Raw genomic sequence first — 24,601 nt, 5'->3', positions numbered from 1 at the left:
TTACTAATAATTTATCTTTTAATTTTGTGTTGTAGATCCAAGTGACATTAGTCAATGCAGGTATTTGAACTTGCTTCCAGCCCCAATGTTGCCGTGCATTTCGTCTTGGAAGGATGTCATTGGTGATGGGAACTGTGGCTTTCGTTGTGTCGCCGACTTCTCCTTTGGCGATCAAAATAAGTGGTTTGACGCTCGGGAAACAATTGCGAACGAGGTCGCTGGTCATCCTGATTTGTACGAACGGATTTACGGGCTTGGGCGACTTTGGATGAACGTGGAGCGTATTCGATGGGATGGTGGGGCTGTCGGGGAGCGGCATTGGATGGTTACAATTCAAGATTTATTTCCTATTGCTACGTGGTTCAACGCAAGGGTGATTTGTCTCGGAGTAGGCCTAGTACCAACTTGCTACTACCCATGCATCACAGTCTTACCGCTTAGGGCACGCAACGGGGTTCGGTCACCGACTCGAGAGTTTGTGATTGCTACAGTTGGTGGATCACATTTTATCCGTCTTGACCTTGTACCTGATTCACCACTCCCACCGATCGCCGGTTGGTGGACGCAAAACCACGAGGATAGTGTCAATGGATGGGATCAAGCATATCAGTTGAGAAGGGACATGTGGGATGCATTAGTTAGGTAGTTTGTAATGTACATTTACTAACTTTGAACATTTGTAAGAAAATTAGAATTATGAAATTAATTTTAAATGTATTTGCTTTTAATCTAACATGATATGCAACAAAACATCAAATATAAAATAAAATAAGTGTCCAGTTTATACAGTACATTTAAAAAACAAAAATTAAAAATAAATTCATAACATAAGTAAAACCACTAACAGAACATCTAATCAAAATAATCTAAAGTCCCATTTTTGACTTCCAATCAAATACAAGCTGCTCAGTCATTGTTCGAGTCTCACTCGACATTTCAGGATACTCAGCTAGTGCTCTTTGGTGAATCTCCATGGACCGACCCATCCACTGCAAATCAAACAATAACATATTTTAAACAAAAAAATTCATATAAGTCATTGTTAATATAATAATAAGCATAAATACTTACGTAATCAGTGTTAGTCCGCTCAGGCAGGTTGCTTGTAACTCCTGCACCTGGAGATACCCGCGGGTGAGAAAACCTGTACAACCACTGCATGTAACCGGGCGCAACCGAAGGAGCTGCAACACTAAGCCTGGGTAGGGCACCTAAAACAACACTCTGAGATACCCCAGGGACAAACCTGTTCCACATCACAGCTGTCATCTCAGTCGGGAAGTCTACCCGATACATCTTCAAGTTAGTCGGCCTCTTGGCCTTCTCTAGCCTGATGATCTCGCGGGGAATGCCTTGCACGAAACCAAGCTGGCGCACCACTCTATCAGGCATGTACGGCTCAATGATGTTACGGTACTGGATGCAACCAATGAATAAAGTGGGGGGCACTCGTAATGCAGGATCAACTCCGTACGGTAGCCAGTTCACCTCACGGTCAGTAAGCGCATCAATCCTAGTACGAAAAGCTAACAGGCGCTCCACGTTCTTGCTAGGACATCCCGCTCCTACATCCCAAGCAGACGCACGAGGCATTTGAAGGTCCCGGGTTAAGGTACCCTGCTGTGGCCGAAAGCACGGAAAGTACTCGTAAATCCACGCTTGCAGAAGCGTGAGACAACCAGCAATCGAATCAGCACCTTTCCGTGATGCCGTGCCCTGTTGCCGATACAAGTAGGCCAGTGCAGCTGTTCCCCAAGCATACTCGTTAATAGGGACATCCGTGTGACATAGCTCGTGAAGGAAGGAAGGATGCGTACGGTTACCACTCTTGTCTACAAACAGTGTAACTCCAAGCACTAACCACAAGTATGCATCAAGCTGCTCACTAAATTCCCGGTCGACCGCCAATGTCGACTCAAAAATCTTATCAGTCAACACCCCACTACCCTGCCAAATGGTCTTTGTGCCGCAAACCTCAGACAGATCATCTGGAGTCATATCCATGGTGACCGAGCACGCGTCCCGTAACACGTCCGTGCTAGGAGTAGTGGACACCATATTGCCTGCAACCCGTAACCCAAGTATGTTGTACACGTCGTGCAGCAAGATCGTAATCTCCCCAAATGGCATGTGAAAGGTGTTCGTCTCTTGCTGCCACCTTTCAACAAAAGCAGAAATCAACGGCCAATCAAGTCTCTTAAACATCAGGCCGGGCAAGTAAGACAACCAACTAGCATCAATCGCCGCAATGTCCTCCACAGATTGACGGCCTCGCCAAGTGAACAAGTCAGAACATAACTTTGTCCTACTCAAACAGCGCAAAATACTACGCTCCTGCTCCATCCAGATATACCGTGCCACGTGACCGCCAAAACTAGGGATAACTGACCCATCCTCAGGCCCACCCGGCATCGGTTCCTGCACTAACCATGCCTCTGCAGAGCTGGAAGTAGGCTGACTCGACCCAATACCAACAAATCTCCCAAACTGACCCCTATATACCATATGGAAATCCTGAGGGTCCTGTTCTTCATCCCGGTCACCAGCATGACTAGCCGAACATTCGTCTTCCTCGTCTGATATGGGTGCTCCACTTGCAGAGTATAAGGGTCGACTACTACCAGACTGTTGGTCTCTCGACCAGCCACTAGTAGACCCGTATTGCTGCTGCTCGGGCTGAAACGGTGAAGATCGAGATGTCTGTATCCTAACAGACGCATTCAGACGTCGTGATATTGCATGTCGAGCACCAGAACCCTCGATCTACATAAAATTAAAAAAATAATCCGATTTTAGTAATAACAATAACAATAACCATAATAACCATAATAACAATAACAACAATAATAATAACAACAACAACAACAACAACAACAACAACAACAACAAATACAAATTAACAACAACAAATATAACCTTAACAACAACAATAACTAACAACAATAACTAACAACAACAACAAATACAAATTAACAACAACAACAATAACCATAATAACAATAATAATAACACTAATATCAACAACTATAATACTAATCATAATTAAAAATATTAATAATAGTACTACTAATAACACTAATAATAATATTATTATAACAACAACAACAACAAAAAAAAAAAAAAATTAAACAACAACAATAACCATAAAAACCCTAATGTCAAATTAGTTTAATAATAATACTAATTATATTTTTAAAAATAATAACACTATAATAATAATAATAATAATAATAATATCAACAATAATAATAACAATAATAATAATAATAATAATACTAACCATAACACTTCAAAATAACAACAAAAATAACAAAATCCAAAAAAAAAAAACAAATTAACAACAACAACAATAACCTTAACATTAATAATAAAAAACTAATATCAACAAAATAATAAAAATTATCATATTTTTAAAAATAATTACATTACAAAATATAATAAGCACAATAATAACAACAACAATAATAATAATATCAACAATAATCACCATAACACTTCAAAATAACAAAAAAAAAAAAAACAAAATCCGAAAAAAAATAAAATTAACAATTTTATTTACGGGCAAAAAAAAAAAAAAATTGGAACTTCCGCCCAAAATTTCCGGATGTTCCATGGAGGATCCGGAAATTCCAGGCGGATCCTCCATGGAACTTCCGGAAATTTTGGGCGGATATTCCTGGGATCCGAAATTAAAAAAAAAAAAATACCTCGTCTCCACCATCGCCGCCGCCGCCTCCGCCGCTGCCACCAGCGCCGCCGAAGGTCCTCCCTCCGAATCTCAGCCTAATCCGCCTCGAATCACCCATTTTCTTTTGTGTTTATGATGATTGTTGTTTTTTTAAAAATGAAGAACAATTTTTGAATTTTTTTTAAAAAAAAAAAAAAAATTGTTTTAGAGAGTTAGAGAGTAAGAGAGTTTGAGAGAGAAGTAAAGAAGTGAGAAATGTTGGTCGGGAAGGAAAAAACCGTATTTATATATTAGGGGTAAAATTGGAATTTCAAGAAAAAAAAGGAGCGTTACCCGGTAAAATGGGAGCGACAAATAACAACACCCTAAATAAAGCATCCAAATTGAAAAAATGAGAAAGCTGTTAGAACTACGCTTTCTAAGGGGTGCTAATGATGTGAGTAGAATTTGGATGATCAGACTAGTGAGTATCAAGGCACGGATATCCCATGTTTCCCATAGATGTCTTATACTCTCAGCAAATTTTGATTTGTTTACCATTGGAATTAAAGCAGCTTAGTTTTTGGAGTGACACTTTTCTTTTCTTTGATACAGAGGAGTGAAACTGTACGAGACTATGAGAGTGAGTAGAGAATTAGATGCTAATTAATCGTGCTGTAAAAGAGTAATAATTTGCCCATAAATAAATAAATTTACTGTAAAAGAGTATAAATTAAAATTGTGCAAGCAGAACCAAACAGGGCTTAGTGCTTGAATTGACAAGTCGCATAAACCTCTAGCTAGTACAAATCATTTTTTTTGGGGGGGGTGTTGTAGGGTAACAATTAACTGTATGATAATAACTTGTCTGTTTTTTCCCCTTGTCCTGTCCCCTCTTCCATCTTTATACAATAAGTGTTTTAATTTGACTTTTGCACTATTCACACTTCACGTACATTGTAAAGAATACACATACTACCTCCGTTACAGGCTATGTGTAACAATTTGACATAAAGCAGAGAGGAAAAATGTCTAATCGTTGCACATAACTAATAACGGAGGTAGTATTGTTAATAATAATAATAATAATAAATATATATATATATATATATATATATATATATATATATATATATATATATATATATATATATATATATAAATGGGATCATGTGAAACCCATGGCTTAGGTGAGAACCATTTTAAAATGAGAACTCATCTAACACCATTCATTTTTATTAGATGAATGCTTCAAATTTATTGTTTCATTAGTGGGAATTCACGTGGTACATTTCAGTCATTGGTACATTTCACACATATGGTATGGGACAATGTATAATATTTATGAGACAATAGTTCAAATTTCTGGAACAATATAAATAATATTCGAATGAAATATTATATGAAACATCAATGATTTTTATGTATAAAACAATATCATTAGTATATGAAACAACGCATATATTTTATGGAACATAAGCACTATAAAATGAAACATAAGGTATATTTTTTGAAACATCAGATAAGGTATAAGAAATCACAGTACACCTAGTTCATATAGAGCCCAACTGTATGAAACAAGCAATAATATATATGAAACATTAATATTATAAATTGAAACACTTGATATATTTTACGAAACATCATTAACGACGTACACTTCAACTACATTTTAACGTAACGTGTTTCAATGCAATAAATAATAAAAAGCATGTAATAATGACAGCTTTTGGCAGATTTTGTGTCCCAATGCACAAAAATTAAAAAAAAATACAAACAATCATTACAATTAATGAAGGTGGCCCACGTGAATTCCCACTAATGAAACAATAAATCTGAACCATTCATCTAATGAAAATGAATGGTGTTAGATGAGTTCTCATTTTAAAATGGTTCTCACCTAAGCCATGGGTTCTCACATGATCCCATATATATATATATATATATATATACACACACAGTACGTCATAAAGACCACATAATCAAATCTCATGACCTCAAGGTAAATTTATGAGATAAATTCCCAACCACGATACTGGCCTCTTTCTCCATCGGCCACACCATGGATCCATTAGTTAATTCCCTCATCAACCATGGTAACAGATTAGCAACACTAAAAGAGGTGGCTAAAAGCCAATCAAATAGAAAAATCGATCATGGAAGAGTAAAAAAAGAGGTTAAAGATCTACTTGACAAGCTTGAGAAACCACAACTTCCAGGCTCTTTCCCTGAAACTATCATACCAAAAATAATCGATAAAATCCAAGATACTGTTCAAACTTTCATCAAGCATGACAGTGATAATGCTGCAGAATACGAAAAGCTTGCTAAGGAAATCAGTGACTGGAAATCCAAGAAGCAATCTCCTTCAACAACACCCAGTGTGCCCAAGCACCCAACTGGTGATTCAATTTATCAGCATGATTCTTCCACTGATAATGATCATGAATTTGAGGCTGAGCAGATTGCCGACGAAAAGATGAAATGTCTATTTTGCTGGAGTTTGTTTTCTGCTGGGAAAGAAATACAGAGAAGAGAGTTGATCTACTGGTGGATTTGAATGGATTTAATTGCTGATCAATCCGAGGGTAAAAATCTGCTAGCCGATTTTGGCGACGCAGAGTTCATCGAGCAAACCATTATTGGAAACAAAATGATGTGTAATAGGTACAAGATGAATGAAAATGTTCGCTCCAAAGTCGTTCAAGCTAACAACAGGCTTGGAAAAACTGTAACAGAGCTCAAAGGTCGTTGGTCCGTCCTGCAACAAATGAAAGTCGATGATAGAAGTACGCCAACGATGTCATTGGTGATCAACAAAGGAGAGAACAGCCTCACTGGTAAGACACTTGAATTGCTGAATAAAGAGAAAAATGTTAAAGTACTACACTTAGGTAGCTTGGTTCGTGATCCTAAAAATTATATCGTAGTTGAAGATATTGAAACGCTCAAGGGTTTGAAAAAAACATGGGGCAGTTAACTTGTTTAAGCTTACAAGGGATATCAGGAATAGTTGAGCTACCCGAATTAGTATACAAGCTCGATAACCTGAAGATCTTGGACTTGCGAGCATGTCCCAACTTGGAGTCCCTCTCGAAAGGGATCGAGTCATTGAAGCAACTTACTCACTTGGATTTATCCGAGTGCTACTTACTTGATCATGTCCCTAATGGGATTTCTTCATTGACTAAGCTTCAAGTGCTCAAGGGCTTTGTAATTAATCCAGAAGACGATCCACAACAAGCGGTAGATAATGGAAATGGAAAGATTAATAACAATAAGATGAAGAAAAAGGCGTCTTCAATGGCAACATTTAGTGACTTATCAAATCTTAAAGAGCTAGTAAAGTTGACTATCCGCACAAGAAGAATGAAATTTCCAACCATACAAGATTTTGATACTCTGTTGGCAATGGACAAGCTCGAAACTCTAGGAGTTCTTTGGGTGCGGAGTTCTTCCGCTGTAGTATGTGCAACGCCCACAAGAAGATTTCCAAAGAGTCTCACAAAATTGGAGCTTCAGGCTGCCCCAAAGGATACATTGTCATCTCTTCTACGATGTATTTGTAAAGATAAAGAGAGTTCCCTACAAAAACTCTACATTAGAGGAGGCCAAGGTCTGGACCTTGGTATGGAGTCAATGGAGATGCATTTTGTTTGCAATGTGCATACCGTACGTCTCAAACACTTGCCGGAGCTAACCATCCGTTGGGGTGAATTTAGGAAGTTTTTTCCTAAATTAACTCGATTACAAGTATTGAACTGTCCTAATCTCATCTCTTTCCCTTGTGATGAGAATGGTTTATGGGTAGAGACAAAGAAGATCGATAAATAATGTATAATTTTTTTTAATTTTTTTTTTTTATCAAACTAGCGTGTTTTTGGTTCACATGTTATTCCTATACTACGTTTTGTATCATTTTAAAATAATGAAGGAATAATAGTATTATCGAGTTACTAATCCGGGAGTCCCGGTGAGATGAAAGTCAAACGTCAAATACTTGACTTTGTGGCGGAATTCATCAAATAGACGCTATTTTTAAAACAAAACTTAATTCAAGGTATTAGTTTTCAAGAAAAAAAAAATTAGTTTACAAAAAAAAAGGGTAATACTTCCTCCGTTACGATTTACTCGCAACAATTACCATATATGGGTGTTACACATTGCTTGCAACAATTTTTTTCCTTTTATAGTAAGTTTTTTTTGGGTAAAATGACAAATTTACCCTTCCTTTTTTTTAAGATTGTTTAATTGTTTGTAAACTACATTACTTAACTTTTAATCTAACTTACTCTATACTAATCTACACTAACCATTCCCACCTAAAATTACCCCCTCTCCTTCCTAAATCATCAACTATCTTTCATCTTCTCAACCACCAAATTGAATGTTATTCATTCAATTGGCCTCGAAGATGTTGCCAGACTTCTCTTCTTCTGGAGAAATCTCCAGAACGTCTTCATAAACCCTAGATCTCCTCCTCCTTCCTGTTTTCTCTCTCCTCTTCGTTCTCTGTTTCTCTGTGTTCCCTTTTCTCTATGAAACCCTAACATCAATTCATCTGCATTTCTGGAAATATGAGTCCCAAAAAAAAACGAAAAAAAGTCCCTGGAACGCTCTAAGAAGGACAATCAGTCCATTCGCTCTGAGAAGGACAATCAGTCCATTCGCACGACGTGGCGATGGAGTGATGAAACATGTCCGTAGGTGCTCTACGTCGTTTTCGAGGTACTCTAGTGGTAAAATTGAGGCTAAGCTTGATTACAGTTCAAGCGACGATGAGGAAGAGGTTGTGGTTGTAGATCCACCCAAGAAGGTGGTTGTTGAGGTGGCGGTTGTGCTGGATCTGTCCGAATCTGCTGCCGTTGTTGTTCAAGAGGTTGTCGGTGAGAAGGAGTCCCCAAAAAAGGCTGACTTGGAGAAGGAGGAGACTCCGGTGAAGGCAACAGCCACCTCAAGCTCTCCTAGGGGGCAGAAACGGTTCAGATCTGTCTTCAAGGACGACTACAACGACTGGGATCCATGTTACGTGGCTGAGGGATAAGTACCTTGATGACTTCCCCCTCATCTTTGAACTTGCAGCATAACTATAACTAAACCCTAATTGCTTTACTTTCTGTTTTATTTGGTGCAATTGTCGGTTGTTTGCTCTTAAATCTGAGTCCATGTTGTTTAATTATTCATATGTTGGTGTTGGTTTGAGTATGAATATTGTTGGTTATGTACTGTTGTTGTTGTCATGATGATTGATTGATTGGGGATGTAGTACTGTATGGATGATGAGCATGGTTCAGGTTTTTTTTGCCTTTGGAATACTCATGTTGTTAGTGTGTTTGTGTTGGTGCAATTGAGTCCTAAATTCATTAGTTGTTTGTGTGGCTTATTCATTGACACTTGAAGCATTTAGTCCCATTAGCTTGTTGTATAATTGAGGCAATGAGTCCCACATGTTGCCTAGTGTTGTGCTTCATTGTTAAATATTATATCCAAGTGATGAAGGGATTGTGCTGATTGTATCCCCTTAATAAAGGATGCTCCAACAACTTCATTCAAAAGTTGGTGCCTTATTAGGATGGGGTATATGTTGATATAAACATCCATTTAATGGATTATTGTCAATGTTTAGATGTCTTGAGTACACTACCCATGTTGGTGTTAATGGTTTCATTTCATTTCTCAAAAACTTATGAACTTTACAAAATCCCTAGCCCATATACACTTGTTTATCATGACTGCCTAACTAAACTACCTAAGCTATTTCACCAAAGACACCTAACCATTACAAAAACAAACAAAAAACTAGTTTTAGTTTTAATGGTTATGTGTGGCAATCCATGAACTTCAAAAGCATCTTCTGTCAATCTTCAATGCCAAAAAATTGTGTCTTGCTTTTTCATCTTCAAAAGGTTGTGTACTTACATCATTTTTAGTCTGCATCCACTTCCATCTCTTGTGTCTCTGGTTGAGGGCCTGTAGTAGGAACAAAAAGTGTGTTGAGGTAGTGTCAGCAATGAGTTCCCTACTTACCTTGAGTATGTCTACCAAAGTCCCTTCTCTAGCTTGTTTTTCCTTTTCCATGTGTGGTGGGTTGAAGTTATTCCCACCTGCTTTTCAAGTACTTTTATCATGCATAATTGGAGGGTGATCCATGTGTACCCTGTTTTATCATGCATGATTGGAAGGTGATCCTCTGCCACCTTCTCAATCAATTCATCCAAATTCTTGAGGAAGGACTGATATTGGATGGACTGTATGACCTTAAATAAACCAAGATCCAACACATTCAAATCAGGGATTGGGCAGGTTGGAATACAAATTGAATGTTGAAACCATTAGCTTGTGTTGCTGCAAGAAATTCATCATCAGTATGAACTTGATGTGGCCTTGCATTGTCCCATTGTATGACAATATTCTTTGATAACTGTTGTGGCCATTCAACATGTATAGTAGGAATTATTTTGTTCAAAATCATGTTTCTAATAGCTTCTCTGTTCACACTTTTAATGGCTTTGGTTTCCATTGTCCCTGCCTCTCTGTTCTTGCTTTTTTTTCTTTGCCCTTTCATGCTTCACAAAAAGAAAAAGGCCATACTTCCGAGAGTGAAGTAGAGTCCCATCATGTGGCATACAGTGGCATCCCTATCATCCCCATAAACATTGCCTTTAACTTGAACCTCTTTGATTGTAGTGCTCTGTATGGTACCTCTTCATTTGGTGTTAGATAAAAGGTCATTGTCTCTGGATTCAAATAGAACCACTTCTCATCAATGTGGATGTAATGTTGCATATCCCTAAATGTTGGGTCTCCCTCACTTGGAACAGGATTAACGTGCTGAAGCACCCATTTTAGCCTTGCTATCTTGTGATTATCACTTAATGCTGGGTGATTGGTTGTTGTGGAAGCCCTAAGTCTTGACATGATGGACATTAAGAGTTGCACCATACCTTCTGTTTGTGGTTCTCTTGTACAGAGGCACAAACATAAGCCACTCATCAAAGTATTCCTTAGGCGTTCTACATGTCTTGCCTAATTTTTTGCTCCTGACATCCACAACATTCCCCTGTTGAATGTGTTCTTTAATTTCTTGAAACCATCTTGTTGTTGTGGATCTGTGTACACCATGTTTTCTTGCCAATGAGGACAGAACTCCTCTTAGAATTGAGTCCCCTTCCATATTGAGCATGATATCATCAACTATCTACCTCTTTTCTTGGATGTTCAACTCTTTGTTTTGCCTTGCATTGTTTGGTACATGTTGTTCCTCTAGTCCCGATTCAGTTTGTTGCTGATTTGTTGATTCAGTTGAGTCTGACATTGAATTTAAACGGTTGGAATCCTCTTGCATGTATGTGTTGTGCTGCTGTTCTGTGTTCTGCTCCATGAACAATTGATTGATGTTGAAAAATTCATCAAACTCCTCTTCCATGAGTCCTTTTTTTTTTTCAGATGAGATGATAGGTGATGAAGTGGAGGTGTCTTGCTTTTTTTTGGGAGCTTTCAATGGAGCATGATTCTATACAAACAACTAATGCTGCCGCAGCAATTAGGAATTAGGACTAACTTCAGCTGAAGATGGTTTTTGTGTAATTTGCAAACAATGGCACTTTAATTTTTGGTTTGTAATTTAACAATGGAAGTTGATTTCCCTCCTCCTCCCCCCCCCCCTAACCCTTAGAATTTTGGACAAAGTTGATGTAATGAAATGAAACAGGTTTCCTCTTTTTATAAGGGGCTTTTGTTTGTAAAATAGGGTTAATGGGAAAAATTTGAATTAAGTTTGAAATGTTTTCAAATGTTGTTGAAATGTTTGGAGGGAAACAAAAAAGAGGCAAAAAATTTGCCTTCCAAAAGCTAGCAGCAATTAGGGATGGCAATTCTAAATGGATAAATTCAGATCCACCCGAAATAAAAAAATGGACGAAAATCCGCATTAAATGGATGAAGGGCGGGTGACGGATGAAGCGGGTGACGGAACGGGTCGAATTCAGGTGGGGCTTCGTTTCATCCGTCAGCCGATCCGTCATCCGTTTATCACCCGATCCGCAGTCCATCCGTATATATATATATATATATATATATATATATATATATATATATATATATATATATATATATATATATATATATATATATATATATAAGTTCATGATTATTTTTATTGCTACAGTTTGGAATAAAAATTTAATTAATGGTTTACTTTTTAAGTTTAAAATTGGCTAAAAGTTTTTTTTTTTAATTCTAACATAATAGATTTTATAGTTAGAGTAGGATTATAATTATCACCCGTTAAGCATCCGATCCACCCGTTTCATCCGCGGATGACGGATGGATCGGATGCGGGTGATGGGTTTTGCGGGTGACGGGTGGAGCGGATGATTAATTCGGGTGGATGCCGGTGAAGCTCCATCCGACCCGAATTCGATCCATTGCCATTCCTAGCAGCAATCAAAAAAAGAGGGAAGAGAAGAGAGGAAAAAAAAAGTCACATGGGTCACCTTTATTTTTAGGACCACTTCTTTTCCCTCCCTTTTTGATTCCACTAATTACATACCCCTCCCCTTTAATCCAACCCCTTAAAAGTTTTGCCTAGGAGTCCCCAGTTCACCCTTTTGTAGCGACTAAATCGTAACGGAGGGAGTATACCAGTTCACAATTGAACTTTTATATTCCCTAGTTCGAATGCCCCTGCGCAATGCGTGCGGACCAGTTAGGATTCGATTTTGTATTGCCGGTTTGAAGTTGACGTGTTTTTATTACCAAACACCTATAATGCATATACTTATCTCTGTTTTTTTAGTTGACACGTATTTCTTTTTTTAGGAACTTTAATTTTAGTTGACACATTTCCTTTTTGTGTAATGGGTAAGTCTTATAAGGTTATACCTTGTACTTATTTGTGTACCCCACTTGCTTTATCATTCTCTCTCTTCTCCTTAATATGTATGTCTAAATTAAACGCGTCAAAACAGAGGAAGTTTTTATTTTACAAATTAGTATTTAATTTTGCTAAACATCTTATTAGATATATCTCACCCTGAAAAATTATTTACATTATCTCACCCTTAAAAAATTTGCTCACCCCTAAATTTTTTATCATAAGAACCAAAAAACACCTATCAAGTCGCCTTTAAACCATTTATTAATGTGTAGCATCCTGGGCAACTTGATAGGTAGCGACACTAGGTGAGCAAGAGTTTATGAGTAGCTTTTCTACACATATATTATAGATTATAAGTCGAAGGTTTCTTTAATGGCTTTATGAGTGTTGTTTCTTCAGAGGCGCTTTGTAAGCTATTTTTATGAGTCACCTATTTTTTAGAAGCAACACGTATGGTATTTTAAAGCTGTCTAATACAATAATTCTCAAGAGGCGACCAGATCTAGCTTCAAAAAGATCTAGCTTCAAAAAGATCTAGCTTGACCTATTGAGTTGCGTCTTAATTAGATAGAATGTGTAAAATATTTATTTTTTTTCCTTTTGAAACTTTAAAATCATTATATTTATAGTTCCAACCTATGTAGGACTCGAACCCACATATATGTGCAATGACACATTGCTCTACCATTTGAGCAAATAGGCTATCCAAAAACTTTAATGGAACTCGACATAATTATAATACCTCCGTAATTATTATTATGTGCAACTTTGGAATAAATAATATCTCACAAATAATACTTAAAGTTGCACATAATAATTGACAGAGGTATTAGCAATACATAGAAAAGCGAGAGGGGTTAAAAGTAAAAATTACCTAATGCTAAGGCGAAGACAAAGCATCAAATCATAGGAAGAATGGAGTTAAATATGGCTTCATTGATCCACTCTTGCTGTTCTGCACCATCACTCACACCCCCTGTCATCTAACAACACATACTACAGACACAATACAGCCCACTACAAAGCAGACACATGATTGATTACATAAAAGTAACGTCTATCTAGTCCACATGCACAACTTACTCTCACCCTTGCCACACTAACTGTGCCAAAACACAAACCTCACATACAAACACCAATCACACCAAATAGACTTGTTACGAGACAATAAAATAGTCCGGGCCGGCCCGGAGGGGTAGGCCTCGAGTGCGACCGCCTAGGGCCCACGCTAGAAGGGGACCCAAAAATTCAAAAAAAAAATCAATTTGCATAGTGCAGAATTTAAACTGTCTAAACTGTAGTTTTTACTCGTTAAAAAAATAGCTACTTTTAAAAAAGATAATAAATGCAATTTATTAGCAATTAATATTAAATTACTTAGATGTCAATTAGGTGGAGATAATTATGCAATATAACCTCTTCTTCTTCTTCTAATCTTCCGATTTTTATGAGAATCTGTTTCAAAATATTAATCTTTTCAATTACACTCTTCCTATTTATTCAATTACCGAAATATTATGCAAAGTTATTACTCCAGTATTGTGTATGGAGACTTACTATTCAAATAATTTAAGTTATTTTGATTTTCTTACATTTAAAGCTATTGCATGTAAAAAATTTGTTTATGTAAGGGGCCCTTTTCTTACATTATGCCTAGGGCCAATAAATTTCTAGGAACGGGGCTGAAAATAGTACACTTCACATACACGAGATCACACATATTATGATAGGATAAAAAATTCTAAGGCACACCAAATAACATAATACAACATAAGAGTTATACTTAAGTGTTAGAGGTTATTATAGAATATGCATCAACGTTGTCTTCTTATATATAAAAAAAAAAAAAAAATTAAAAAAAATGAAAGGAACTTCTAAACTGTTAAATGAGGCATACCAGTCTGAAGTAGGATCGTTAGCTTTCCAATTTCAGCTCACATAAGTACATAACAACCGATATTGTGTGGGCTAATATCAATCTCCTTCAGAAATTCAGACTCTTTCTTTGCAAAACCTATCCATATAAACCTTCTTAAAACACAATTAATAGTTAATCACATTTCTAGAAATTTTGAAGTTGGAATAAATATATAAAATATCAAAAGATCAATAAGTCATACTCTTTTTTAAAGGACCAGAATTTTGTTTATTATCAGAATAGTCATTATGAAGCATTTTAATATCAACTTCATTAAGCCTATTGAATTTATCCAAAAATTTTATTACCAACAACTTTTCCACAACAAATGAACAACTCTTCCTAGGTACTTCATATGGTTGTATTTAAAATTTGATCCGGATTCAATACAGTGGGTTGTTTAACCTGACATTTTTTAGAGCATGGTTATAAGCTATATCCTTACCAAATATCTGAGCTGGAGAGTAGTCTGCCTCATTTTCAATATGTACAACCTGCCCAGAATCCTCTTGAAAACTTCAAGGTCCTCTACCTGAGTTTTGACAGATGAACATATACCCGACATTTCTCCATGTTGCCTCTCTGATAATCCTGTGACAATTACACCAGATTGCAAGAAACAATTTGAGAACTGAACCCAGATATTATCCCACAATGTTTTAAGTACACAAAGTGCCTGAGAAAAATAGATGGACTACCAAAATCCACATGGACAAATCAAGCACAGAATATGTTATATACCCAGTATACAGACAATTTCAAGTGTTTCTGTGAGGATAAAAGTCGTACTTTTACTTCCAAACCTTAAATCAGATTACCCATAAGCTAACTTCAACCAAACCAACCATAGAAATTGAGCATTAATTCTTATAGCATCAATCTATCAACCGTATGTCACTGACCATTATTTCATTATAGAAGACTTAAGCTGAATTCTTCTAGTGACTGATTTCACTTCCATCATCTAGTACAATAACATTAGAAACATACGGCAAGCAGGAAATTATTTTAAATCCTACATGGTGATAATATAGCAATTTTCACTAAAATCATTCCAAAACCCAAGAGAAGTGAATTTAGGCATTCCCACAAAAATAATATATCCCCTACTTTTCTCAAATCCTATATTTTTAAGTGCATGCTTCAGCTCCTATATATTTGGGAGAGAAAATACATTTCTCTCTCTTCCAGGTCTATGAGATGAATAGCAAAAGCAAATAACTTGTTCATCTTCAATCCACAATGTCCAGCTTCTCCTACATCATTTATCCTACTCCAACTGTCTACTGTAGTTTCAAATGAGGTTATAGTTCATTTTCAGCTTCCACAAAGATAAAAACCCAAATTTGATAAATGTAGTGTATTACACACAACAAATTCTATATATTATACTTTATTCACTTTTCATGCGAATACCCCTATCACCTATTGATACATTCTAATTTTATATGTAAGTATTCTATCTAGAACAGAATTAACAGCAATTGTTTTCCTCTTAATTGGTTTCCTCTATCATTAAGAGTAACTTGGTTTATAAAAGCACTGGCTAAAAAAAATAACAGTATTTATTCGTCACAGAACTGACTTAGGTAGTGTTTAATGGTTAAAGTAGTGCATGGCTAGTGTTACTCTCCGACTTAAATACCACTAGCATTCTCTAAGATAACATGTACTATGTATCTGGGCGTCAAATGTTACTTATTTTTTAAAATGTAAATATTTTAAATTAAATTTAATAATTTACAGCTATTTTTTGTCAAACTCTAAAATGGATCAATGAGTACTTTGTTTAGCAGTTAAGACTAAAGGTATGCGTATATTTGATCAAATGTTCAAATCTCCCCACCCTTATAACTTGCATTGCCCTTGATGCTCATTTGGATGGGGAAAAAAAAAAAAGATAAATGGAGTTATATGACTTATTTCCAAAATACTCCACGTCTAGTTGTGGGACTTCTTTTACTGTACTTTTTAAAAAAAAAAGTTACTTGTACACCTTACATCCGTAATTTGTAATGCTCTTGTGACTTGTTTGGAAAAAAAAAAATGTTAAATTGTAATTGTAGTCTGACAAGCTAGTTTTGCCAGGTATTTTCTCCCTAGTTAGCATTTGAATAACTAAGTTTCAATGTAGCATGTCCACAAACATAACATAAGATTAACTCCAAAACCAAACATAACATGAGATAGATGCAAGAGTTTGTGGCAAGAGATCAGTTGAGAGGGAGAGAAAGTGATACAATAAAAAAGTGTTTTAAGGAGTTGTTATAAGATAATTATGACATGTCACATGTGAAATTGTGAATTATGTTACTTGTCAAATAAAGATTAGATACGGAGTACCAAAATATTTCCTCTATTCGATTTTCTTACTATCATTCTTCAGCTCATACTATAGCTCCCAAAGGTTAGACATTGCAGCAAACTTTCTGCACTGTTTGTTATCTTGGTTAAAGTGGGTAGAGAGAAAGCATCCAAATGTGATGCCCAACCTAGTAGGATGGATGTGTGGAAGGAAGAGAGAAAAGGAAAGAGGTGGATATGAGATTATACTAGATGTGAGTGCCAAGGGTATTTCACTTGACATGTTTTGAGGAATGTCAAATAAGTAGGGCCCTATAAAGTGCACCGTTAAGTTTTTGGACATAAAATTATACTTCCTCCATTTTATTAATATTGCAAAAATGGACTTTTTGCACTATTCATCAACCTTGTTTGACCATATAATATGAGTTATACGTTAAGCAAAATATAGTCAAGTGGGATCTTATTGGATTCGTCTCATAAAATACTTTCACAATATCAACTTTTTATAATTTTTACTCTTACACAATTATAGATATTTAGCATATAAAATGTGTTTTGGGATGCATAATTTCCTCCTTGTTGCAATATTAACAGAACAGAGGAAGCATAAGGTAGTGATACCAAAACTTTTGGAAGAAACTTGGTAGTTTTATAATTTTTAATTTTTGAAACAAGGTAGTTATTTATAAACTAGGTAGTTGATAACAAATAATCCTAAAATATACCACCATGATTGATGGTTTTAAAAATAGTGGATCACAAAGAATAATTGCAACAATCTAAGTATCAACTTTAGTTGAATGTTGCAATATTCAACCTAATAATAATGCAATACTACATCAAAACAATTGAGCTCCTTTTCTTCTCCAATAGATTAGAGAAAGTGTACTCAAATGAAGTAATTCGTCTAGCATAGATAAAAACAAATTGTCCTTCCTTAACAATCAAACGAAAATCAAAAATCAAGTGTAAGGTCTAAATCAAACAATTCAAAAACACAATCAATCACATCATCAATTCTTAATAAAATTACAAAATCAAGGTAAATAAGCAAACACAAAACAACCAAAGAAGAGTAGTGATCTGAGTAGCAAGGAACTGAAGAATAAGAAACGTGGGTCGGGATTCCGAAAGGTTTGAACTTAGATTAGCCAATTTACAAGGAAATTATAAATTTATCAGAAATCGAAACGAATTGAGATTTAAAAAAAAAAAAAAAATCAAAAAGTCACTCAAGAACCCTAAATGGCTTATACTGACAATACAGTGAAAGATAATGAAACCCTAGATAGATTGTCGATTCAAATTGAAATTCGAAGAGTATGAAGAAGATTATATAACTCACCTCAACTTGAATGGAGGAAAGAAAGCTTAGAGTGCGCATTAATGGAAAACTTGGAAGAGAGAAACAGAGAGAGAGGGGAAGAGAAGAAATACTTATACGTAAAGATGGCAGCAAAGAGCAAGACAGTAATTGAATTTTTGTAGGGTAAATATGGAACGGCACTATTCACAAGTATTGAAGTGTACATGGAGTTTTAGGCAAAAAGAGTAAAATAATACGGAGTATTATACTGTTTTTTTTTTTTATATGGTGGGTCAAAAGGTGGAGAGAGAAATAATACAGTAATGTGTGAATGAAGTTTCTAAATCTGATATTAGGATGCTTGAAAATAAAAAAATAAATAAACTATCGATTTTAGGAAATGGGACACTCAAGAAAAAAGGAGGGAGCACATGATAATTGAATCAAATAAAAAATTATTTCAGCAAAACTACAATCGTTGTCGCATTATAGCATTTTTCACATTGTTGTGGTACACAACCTTCTTCGACAAGGGGGTCTATCAATCTGTTGTAGCCGTGAACAAAAATCTCGTCTAATTCGTCTAGTTGTAATTGAAATATTAACCTCTTTTTCAATCTCACACAAATCTTTACCCATGAATTAATTTTACATCAATCCATCAAACAAGAATTCATGTTCCTCCTCAAAACATAAAAGGAAAATATTTTCTTTCGAATGAGAAAAATCTTTCTTAAAAAGAAGAAAAACTCTTTATTTTAAGGGAGAAACGTTCCTCCTAAAATAGGAAGAGTTATTACAACCTAAAACAAACAAAAATAAAAGGAAAATTTAACAACGATAAACCAACCTTTGCTCTATTCTCCCAAAATGAACCAACCTTTAAATCTGCCCAAAATAAACACAAGTTTACCTTTATTCTCCCAAAATGAACCGTACTGGTCACCTTACCTATTATACCATGTAAAAATCCACGTGTCATTAAATCATTGGTCAAGGCTTCTTTTTTTTTTGATAATTTTTACAAAAAAAAAAGAAATTAAAAAAAAAAAGAGCCAAACACCCTTCCAAATGTCAGCCACCCCACTACCACCCACTCAAAGCCTGACCACCTGCCCCCAGGGCCGGCCCGCCCAAAACCCCCCTCCTCCGGTCGCTGGTGCCGGCTGTACTCCATTAAAATGACTGCACCTAAAGGAAGAGGTTGAGTGATGATTCCAACAATATAATGGTGGAGAGGAAGATTGCGAGGGGTTGGGATGAACCAGATGATAACCCCAGTTAAAATAAATGTGATTAAGGGTTTGATTGAAGCTCCCTGCCATGGTTGAGGTTGAATTCAAGGTGGGTTTTTTGCAGAAGATGAAATGGGTTTGAATTTGAGAGTGTTGGGAAGAGGAAGAAGAGAAGGAGGAGAGAGAAAGTGTTTGTGAGAGTGAGAAGATGAGGAGGAAGAGGATGATTTGAGAGCGTTGGATCTGATGGAAGGGAGGGTAAATTGTGGCGTAGGAGGGTGGGGTTGCTGGCACCGGAAGTGGTTGGGCGTCGGCCGCCGGCAGACGGAAGGAGGAGGGGTGGCTGACAGTGGATTGGGGGTTGAATTTTTTTAATTATTTTAATTTAATTTTATTTATTTTAAATAGATAATTAATGGAAAATAAAAAAAAAAGTGACCGGTTATTCAGGTCACAAGTCATTTGGGTTTAATATGAGAGAAAAAATGTAAACTTGTGTTTATTTTGGGCATATTTAAAGGTTGGTTTATTTTAGGAGAATGGAGTAAAGGTTAGTTTGTTATTGTTAAATTTTCCAAAATAAAAAGAGAAAGGGCGCCCAAAAACAAATATTAGGGCTATTCATCGATAAAAATTGATGGAAGCCCCTCTAAAATTTAACTATGGAGGCTAGGATTTTTTAAGGAAATGAGAGGGAGAGAGAATACCATTATGTTTAATAGTAATTTATATGGGAAATCCTTATTTCCCATTTTTGGCTTTAAGAGTTACTATAGATATAGATAGATTTTAAAATGAGAAAAAATAAATTTAATAGGCAGAAAATACCCTTAGGTGTACTTGCTCAATTTTTCCTGACGCAGAGTTTTAGAAGAAATAGTAAAAAAAATATCTATACTAATGTACTATACTAAAGCGAAATCTATTTTCCCCTCCTAAATGCCTTGGAATCCCGCCTATTCCCTCTTCTTCTCTAAAAAAACATTAATTAAAGTTACATTGAATTATCCCCGATGCACAATATGTTTTTTATAAATAAAATCATAATCCTATAGAAATAACTTTTTTTATTTATCAAATGATAAAGTTATACAAATACTTTTTTGTATGGATATCAAGTTGTTGGACATCAAATTGCTTACCAATTGAACCAACTTCCGTTGATTACAAAATTGTTATTCCTAACTTTGTTTTTCAACCAAAGTGTTATTCCTAATGTTTCGGGTGTTTTTTGGATTTCCTAGGATACTGGTCACGCTCTCTTGGCAACGAGACGGTCCAACCTGCAAAACAATGAATATTCCGGTTAACGGAATATTCGCCTCCGCCGATCAAGTTTAGTGATCGAAACGGAAAAGGCTAGAGAGAGAAAGTAGAGAGAAGTTAGAGCTATTTAATGCTCTTTTTTTGTAAATGTCTTAATCCACCCCTCCCATCATAAATGATTGGGGTATTTATAAGGGTGGGACTTGTGCCCCTTTCTAGGGTTTGTACCCTAGATTTACGTGACGTGATTTGTAATCCCCCATATTTTTAAAATATATTATAAATGAAATTATATATTATTTATAATATTTATTAGTATTTTTCCGGAATTTAATTTCAAAAGTTTCAATTTTTAATTTTGGGTCGAAAATTATTTTGGTACAAATTTCTTATACATACATTTATTCTATAATTCATGTCCAAACAATCAAAGCCTAACCCACTTTACTTTCCTAATTGGCCCATTAATTTTATGAAGCCCAATCTTACTATTTACCCTACACCACTCTCTCTCCTATAAATACCCCATACATCCCTAAAATTTTTCCCACACAAAAGGTTAGTATTATTTACTTACTCCTTTATTTTATATTTCTTTTCTTTTTCCTTTATTTTATTTTTTATTTCTTTTTCTTTCCTTTTTCTTTTTTTTTTCCTTTCTTTTTTTCCCCTTATTCCTTCTTCCTACGTGAGAACTTTCTCACTGCTCCACCTGCTGCCCATTGCTGCCGCCTGCTACCTCCACCGGCAACCCACTGCCAGCGACCCTCCAAGCAGAAGCCCTCGTGGCTGCCCCCTTTCTCTCCCCTATTTTGTTTTCCTATTTTGCTTGAAAGTATTAATTTTGTTTATGTTTTGATTTTATGGTATAAAGTTCATATTTTTAGTATCAAATTCATGTTTTTGATAGCTTAAACTTATAATTTTCAGATTATAATGTTGATTTAATTTTCAGATTTTATAATTTTTAAACCTAGGGTTTCAATTTATTCAAATTGGGATTTTAGGGTTCTAATGAGCAATTAATTTGGGGCTTTTGTTCCTATTGTAATTATAATGATTAATTAACCATAAAAACATGTTTTGATGAAGTTTTAATCTAAATTATAATGCTGGAAATTTGGTTAAGTATTAATTTATTGTTGTTGGTTGTTTTCTAGAAAATGATTATTTCTTAGGAGACTTTTAAGTGATTAAAAGTGGCACAAAGAATTGTTTATACGAGGTACGTACATGCAGTGGCGGATCCAGGATTTTTAAGGTGCTGGGTAACTGTTACCTATCGATCATCACCCATCGACCGCATATCGAAGGTGAATGAATTTTGTGATAGAGGATGATTTTTTGAAGGAGGAGGATGCATATTGGGACTAAAGAAACTTGTTTTATCATATGTTTTTTAAGAAAATTAAGTCACAATTTCAATTTAATTACTAAATCCAATATTATCAAAAATAGATTAATTCAATCTTTTTGCAACTTGTCTATTATATACCCAATGAGTTAATATTTTTTTTACAAAAAAAAAAATCCAATTTAATTATAAATATAATATATACAACACAAATTAGAAAAACCACTTAATGCTTAATGTAATGTCTTAACAACACAAAATATAACAACATTGAAGGATAATCAAATTAATCACACGATAATCAAATTGTCATAAGTTCATAATCATTTTAAAAGGAAAACAAAAAAAGAAAAAAAAAATATATTACTAGCTAATACTGCTACAATAAATTAAATGAACAAAGAAGGGAAAAAAATCAAATAATCACATAAAAATCAATAAATCACATAACCATAGGAAGGAAAAAAAAAAAGTTAAGGAATACAAAAATTGCAAGTATCAATGCTCGAACTCAAGACCTGAGTGGCTGGGCCTGTAGACACCAAATTTTGATCCCCTATTTTCCATACTTTTTTACTTTCAATTAACTAATAAATTATAATAATAAGATCTGATTTTGCTAACGACAAACGCAATAATTAGACATAAGAGACAAATTCAAGTAGTGTTTATTTATAATTTTGGAGTATACAAAACCCTTACAATTTGTACTCCTAATTTACAAACAAAACACGAGGCTAATTTGTAGCATAACTCGAACCTTGTACACTCCGTGCCGGAAACTTCAAATCGTCATTTATTCATGATTATGAAAATCATTAACGCCATTAGTAGCACCACTAACGCCATAATCAAAGCTAAATATAAATTTAGCACTCGAAAATGTTCGTCGAACGAAGACGGAGCTTGATGGTTTTTGTTGCCGGGAGCCATGGAAACCGAAGAGGAAAAGGCAAGGGGTGTGTTTTATTTTAGTAAAGGGTGATTTCGGATAAGGGAAATCTCCCTTTTATAGGGGATAAATCTTATCCGTATTTTTATCATATCCTAATTGTGTAATTGTTTAGTCTAATAATAGTAGTAAGTGTATCTTTAAAAAATAACATAAAATAAAAATAATGTCTTACCACTGACATATGTAACAATTATTCCGATTGACATATCCGGGTCGAGAATATCAAATATTGACCCTTTAATCTGTACAATTTTAAAACCGTGACCGTTTCTATAGTATCACTTTCTAACCCCGGATAAAAGTTTAGTACTACTGATTTTATATATCCTATTGTTATCATTATGATCCTAACATTTTCAGTCATCTTTTTTTTGTTTAAAAAAAAAAAAAAACCGAGATACAAATCACAAAAGACAATGTAGCATATTTTGATAAATGGAGAAACATGCAAATCATGCATTCATGCATGCATAAAAAACAATTCCAATGCATGCATACTAAGTTAATATCAAGGAAAAGTCACGGTTTCCCCCTTTTTTATTTTTTTTTATTTTTTTGGTTTTGTTTAACTTATTTAATTTTAACTTGTTTTAATCCCATCACTTTACTTTGCTAATAACTTACTACTACTTCATATTTCATCTTCTTCCTTCCTCACCAAAACACCATTATAGCTATACCTTCATGACTCATTTATTTTTCCTCTGTTTTATACACTCAGAAATAACAAGTGTAAGTATGCATGCTATTTCAGTTCCGGGTTATTGCAATGATGACAATATTTGACAGTAAAAGAGTGGCTCTAAGCAAAGATACCTCGGCTATTACCACTCATTTGATATGTCAAATTCCTACAGAAAAAGAAAATGGTAAGCCATGGTTGTAATTTAGCAACGAAGATCAGAAAATAGTGCGATATGACAATGTTGTATCACTGAGCTGTGTTTCTTCCCAAACGATAAGGTGATAAGACCATCCACAATTAATGGCAAAAAACATTTTTCTCCTTGTTATTTTCTAATAAGTGGGTTTTGTAATAGTTTTGTTTAGATATGGTAAGTTTGAAATACGAAGAGTAAATACGCTTTTCGAAGGAAGGTAGTATTAATTAACAATTATATTAAAATTATAATAGTTCTTTTGATTATTTTTAGTCATTAATAATATTGTCTTTTGTTCAGTCAATAGTAATTAAGTTTTATATAAAGTAGTAGGCTATTCTATTTCTCCTCTACCTCATTAAGACAAATTTTGGTTACAATTTCTACCTAACTCCTGTATTCGTACGTATTTATTTTGTATAACAATATATTCTTTGTATTTTGTATTTTATCTCCTATTTGTTCCCATATATATACCACTCCACTCTTCAAGAAAGGGAGATCTAAGAAAGGAGCTAAAAAAAAACTCATAAAAGAAGTCTAAAATATTTCAGCACTATAATTAGATTAAAAAAAAAAAAGCAATCAAAATTTTTTATTTTCCGTAAAAAAAAAAAAAAAGTTATTGTAGAAAGACTTGGCCTAATTTTAATTCGATCGTTTTAACACTATCACGCTACTCTTACTAACTCCTCAAGATAGCTAGTCAAAGGTAATATTTTCTTTCTTTTTATTTGTAATTTCATATTATTCTTACATACATTTACTAACTTTTCTACTTTTGTGTGTTCCAAAACCTCCTAGGGCACTATACGTGCCGGTTTCCTAATTTGG

The 24,601-nt window shown here is 34.9% G+C and overlaps 1 protein-coding gene and 1 pseudogene across 4 annotated transcripts; one reads left to right on the top strand and one right to left on the bottom strand.

The window, feature by feature from the left end:
• Positions 1–583: 583 nt before the first annotated feature.
• On the bottom strand, positions 584–19,536 carry LOC110689266 (protein MAIN-LIKE 1-like). 4 transcript variants are annotated; one of them, XR_002504877.1, is made up of 4 exons: positions 18,116–19,536; positions 14,909–15,054; positions 14,443–14,559; positions 2,686–2,763 (listed from the first exon to the last, which is right to left on the bottom strand). XR_002504877.1 is itself a non-coding variant. In XM_021866016.1 (3 exons), exons 1-3 carry the CDS (start codon positions 3,804–3,806, stop codon positions 867–869), a joined length of 1,914 nt encoding a protein of 637 aa, XP_021721708.1. In that variant the 5' UTR covers positions 3,807–4,667; the 3' UTR covers positions 584–866. The 4 variants fall into 4 exon arrangements, 1 of the variants encoding a protein (XP_021721708.1); XM_021866016.1 differs by lacking the exons at positions 14,443–14,559; positions 14,909–15,054; positions 18,116–19,536 and adding exons at positions 584–989; positions 3,708–4,667 and having other exon boundaries at positions 1,072–2,763; XR_002504876.1 differs by lacking the exon at positions 2,686–2,763 and having other exon boundaries at positions 11,856–14,576.
• LOC110689268 lies at positions 6,201–11,456 on the top strand (annotated as a pseudogene).
• Positions 19,537–24,601: the final 5,065 nt, after the last annotated feature.

The sequence above is a fragment of the Chenopodium quinoa genome, unplaced genomic scaffold (genome assembly GCF_001683475.1).
Source record: "Chenopodium quinoa cultivar QQ74 unplaced genomic scaffold, ASM168347v1, whole genome shotgun sequence".
Lineage (NCBI taxonomy): Eukaryota > Viridiplantae > Streptophyta > Magnoliopsida > Caryophyllales > Amaranthaceae > Chenopodium > Chenopodium quinoa.
This window is presented reverse-complemented; position numbering and strand designations above follow the sequence as displayed.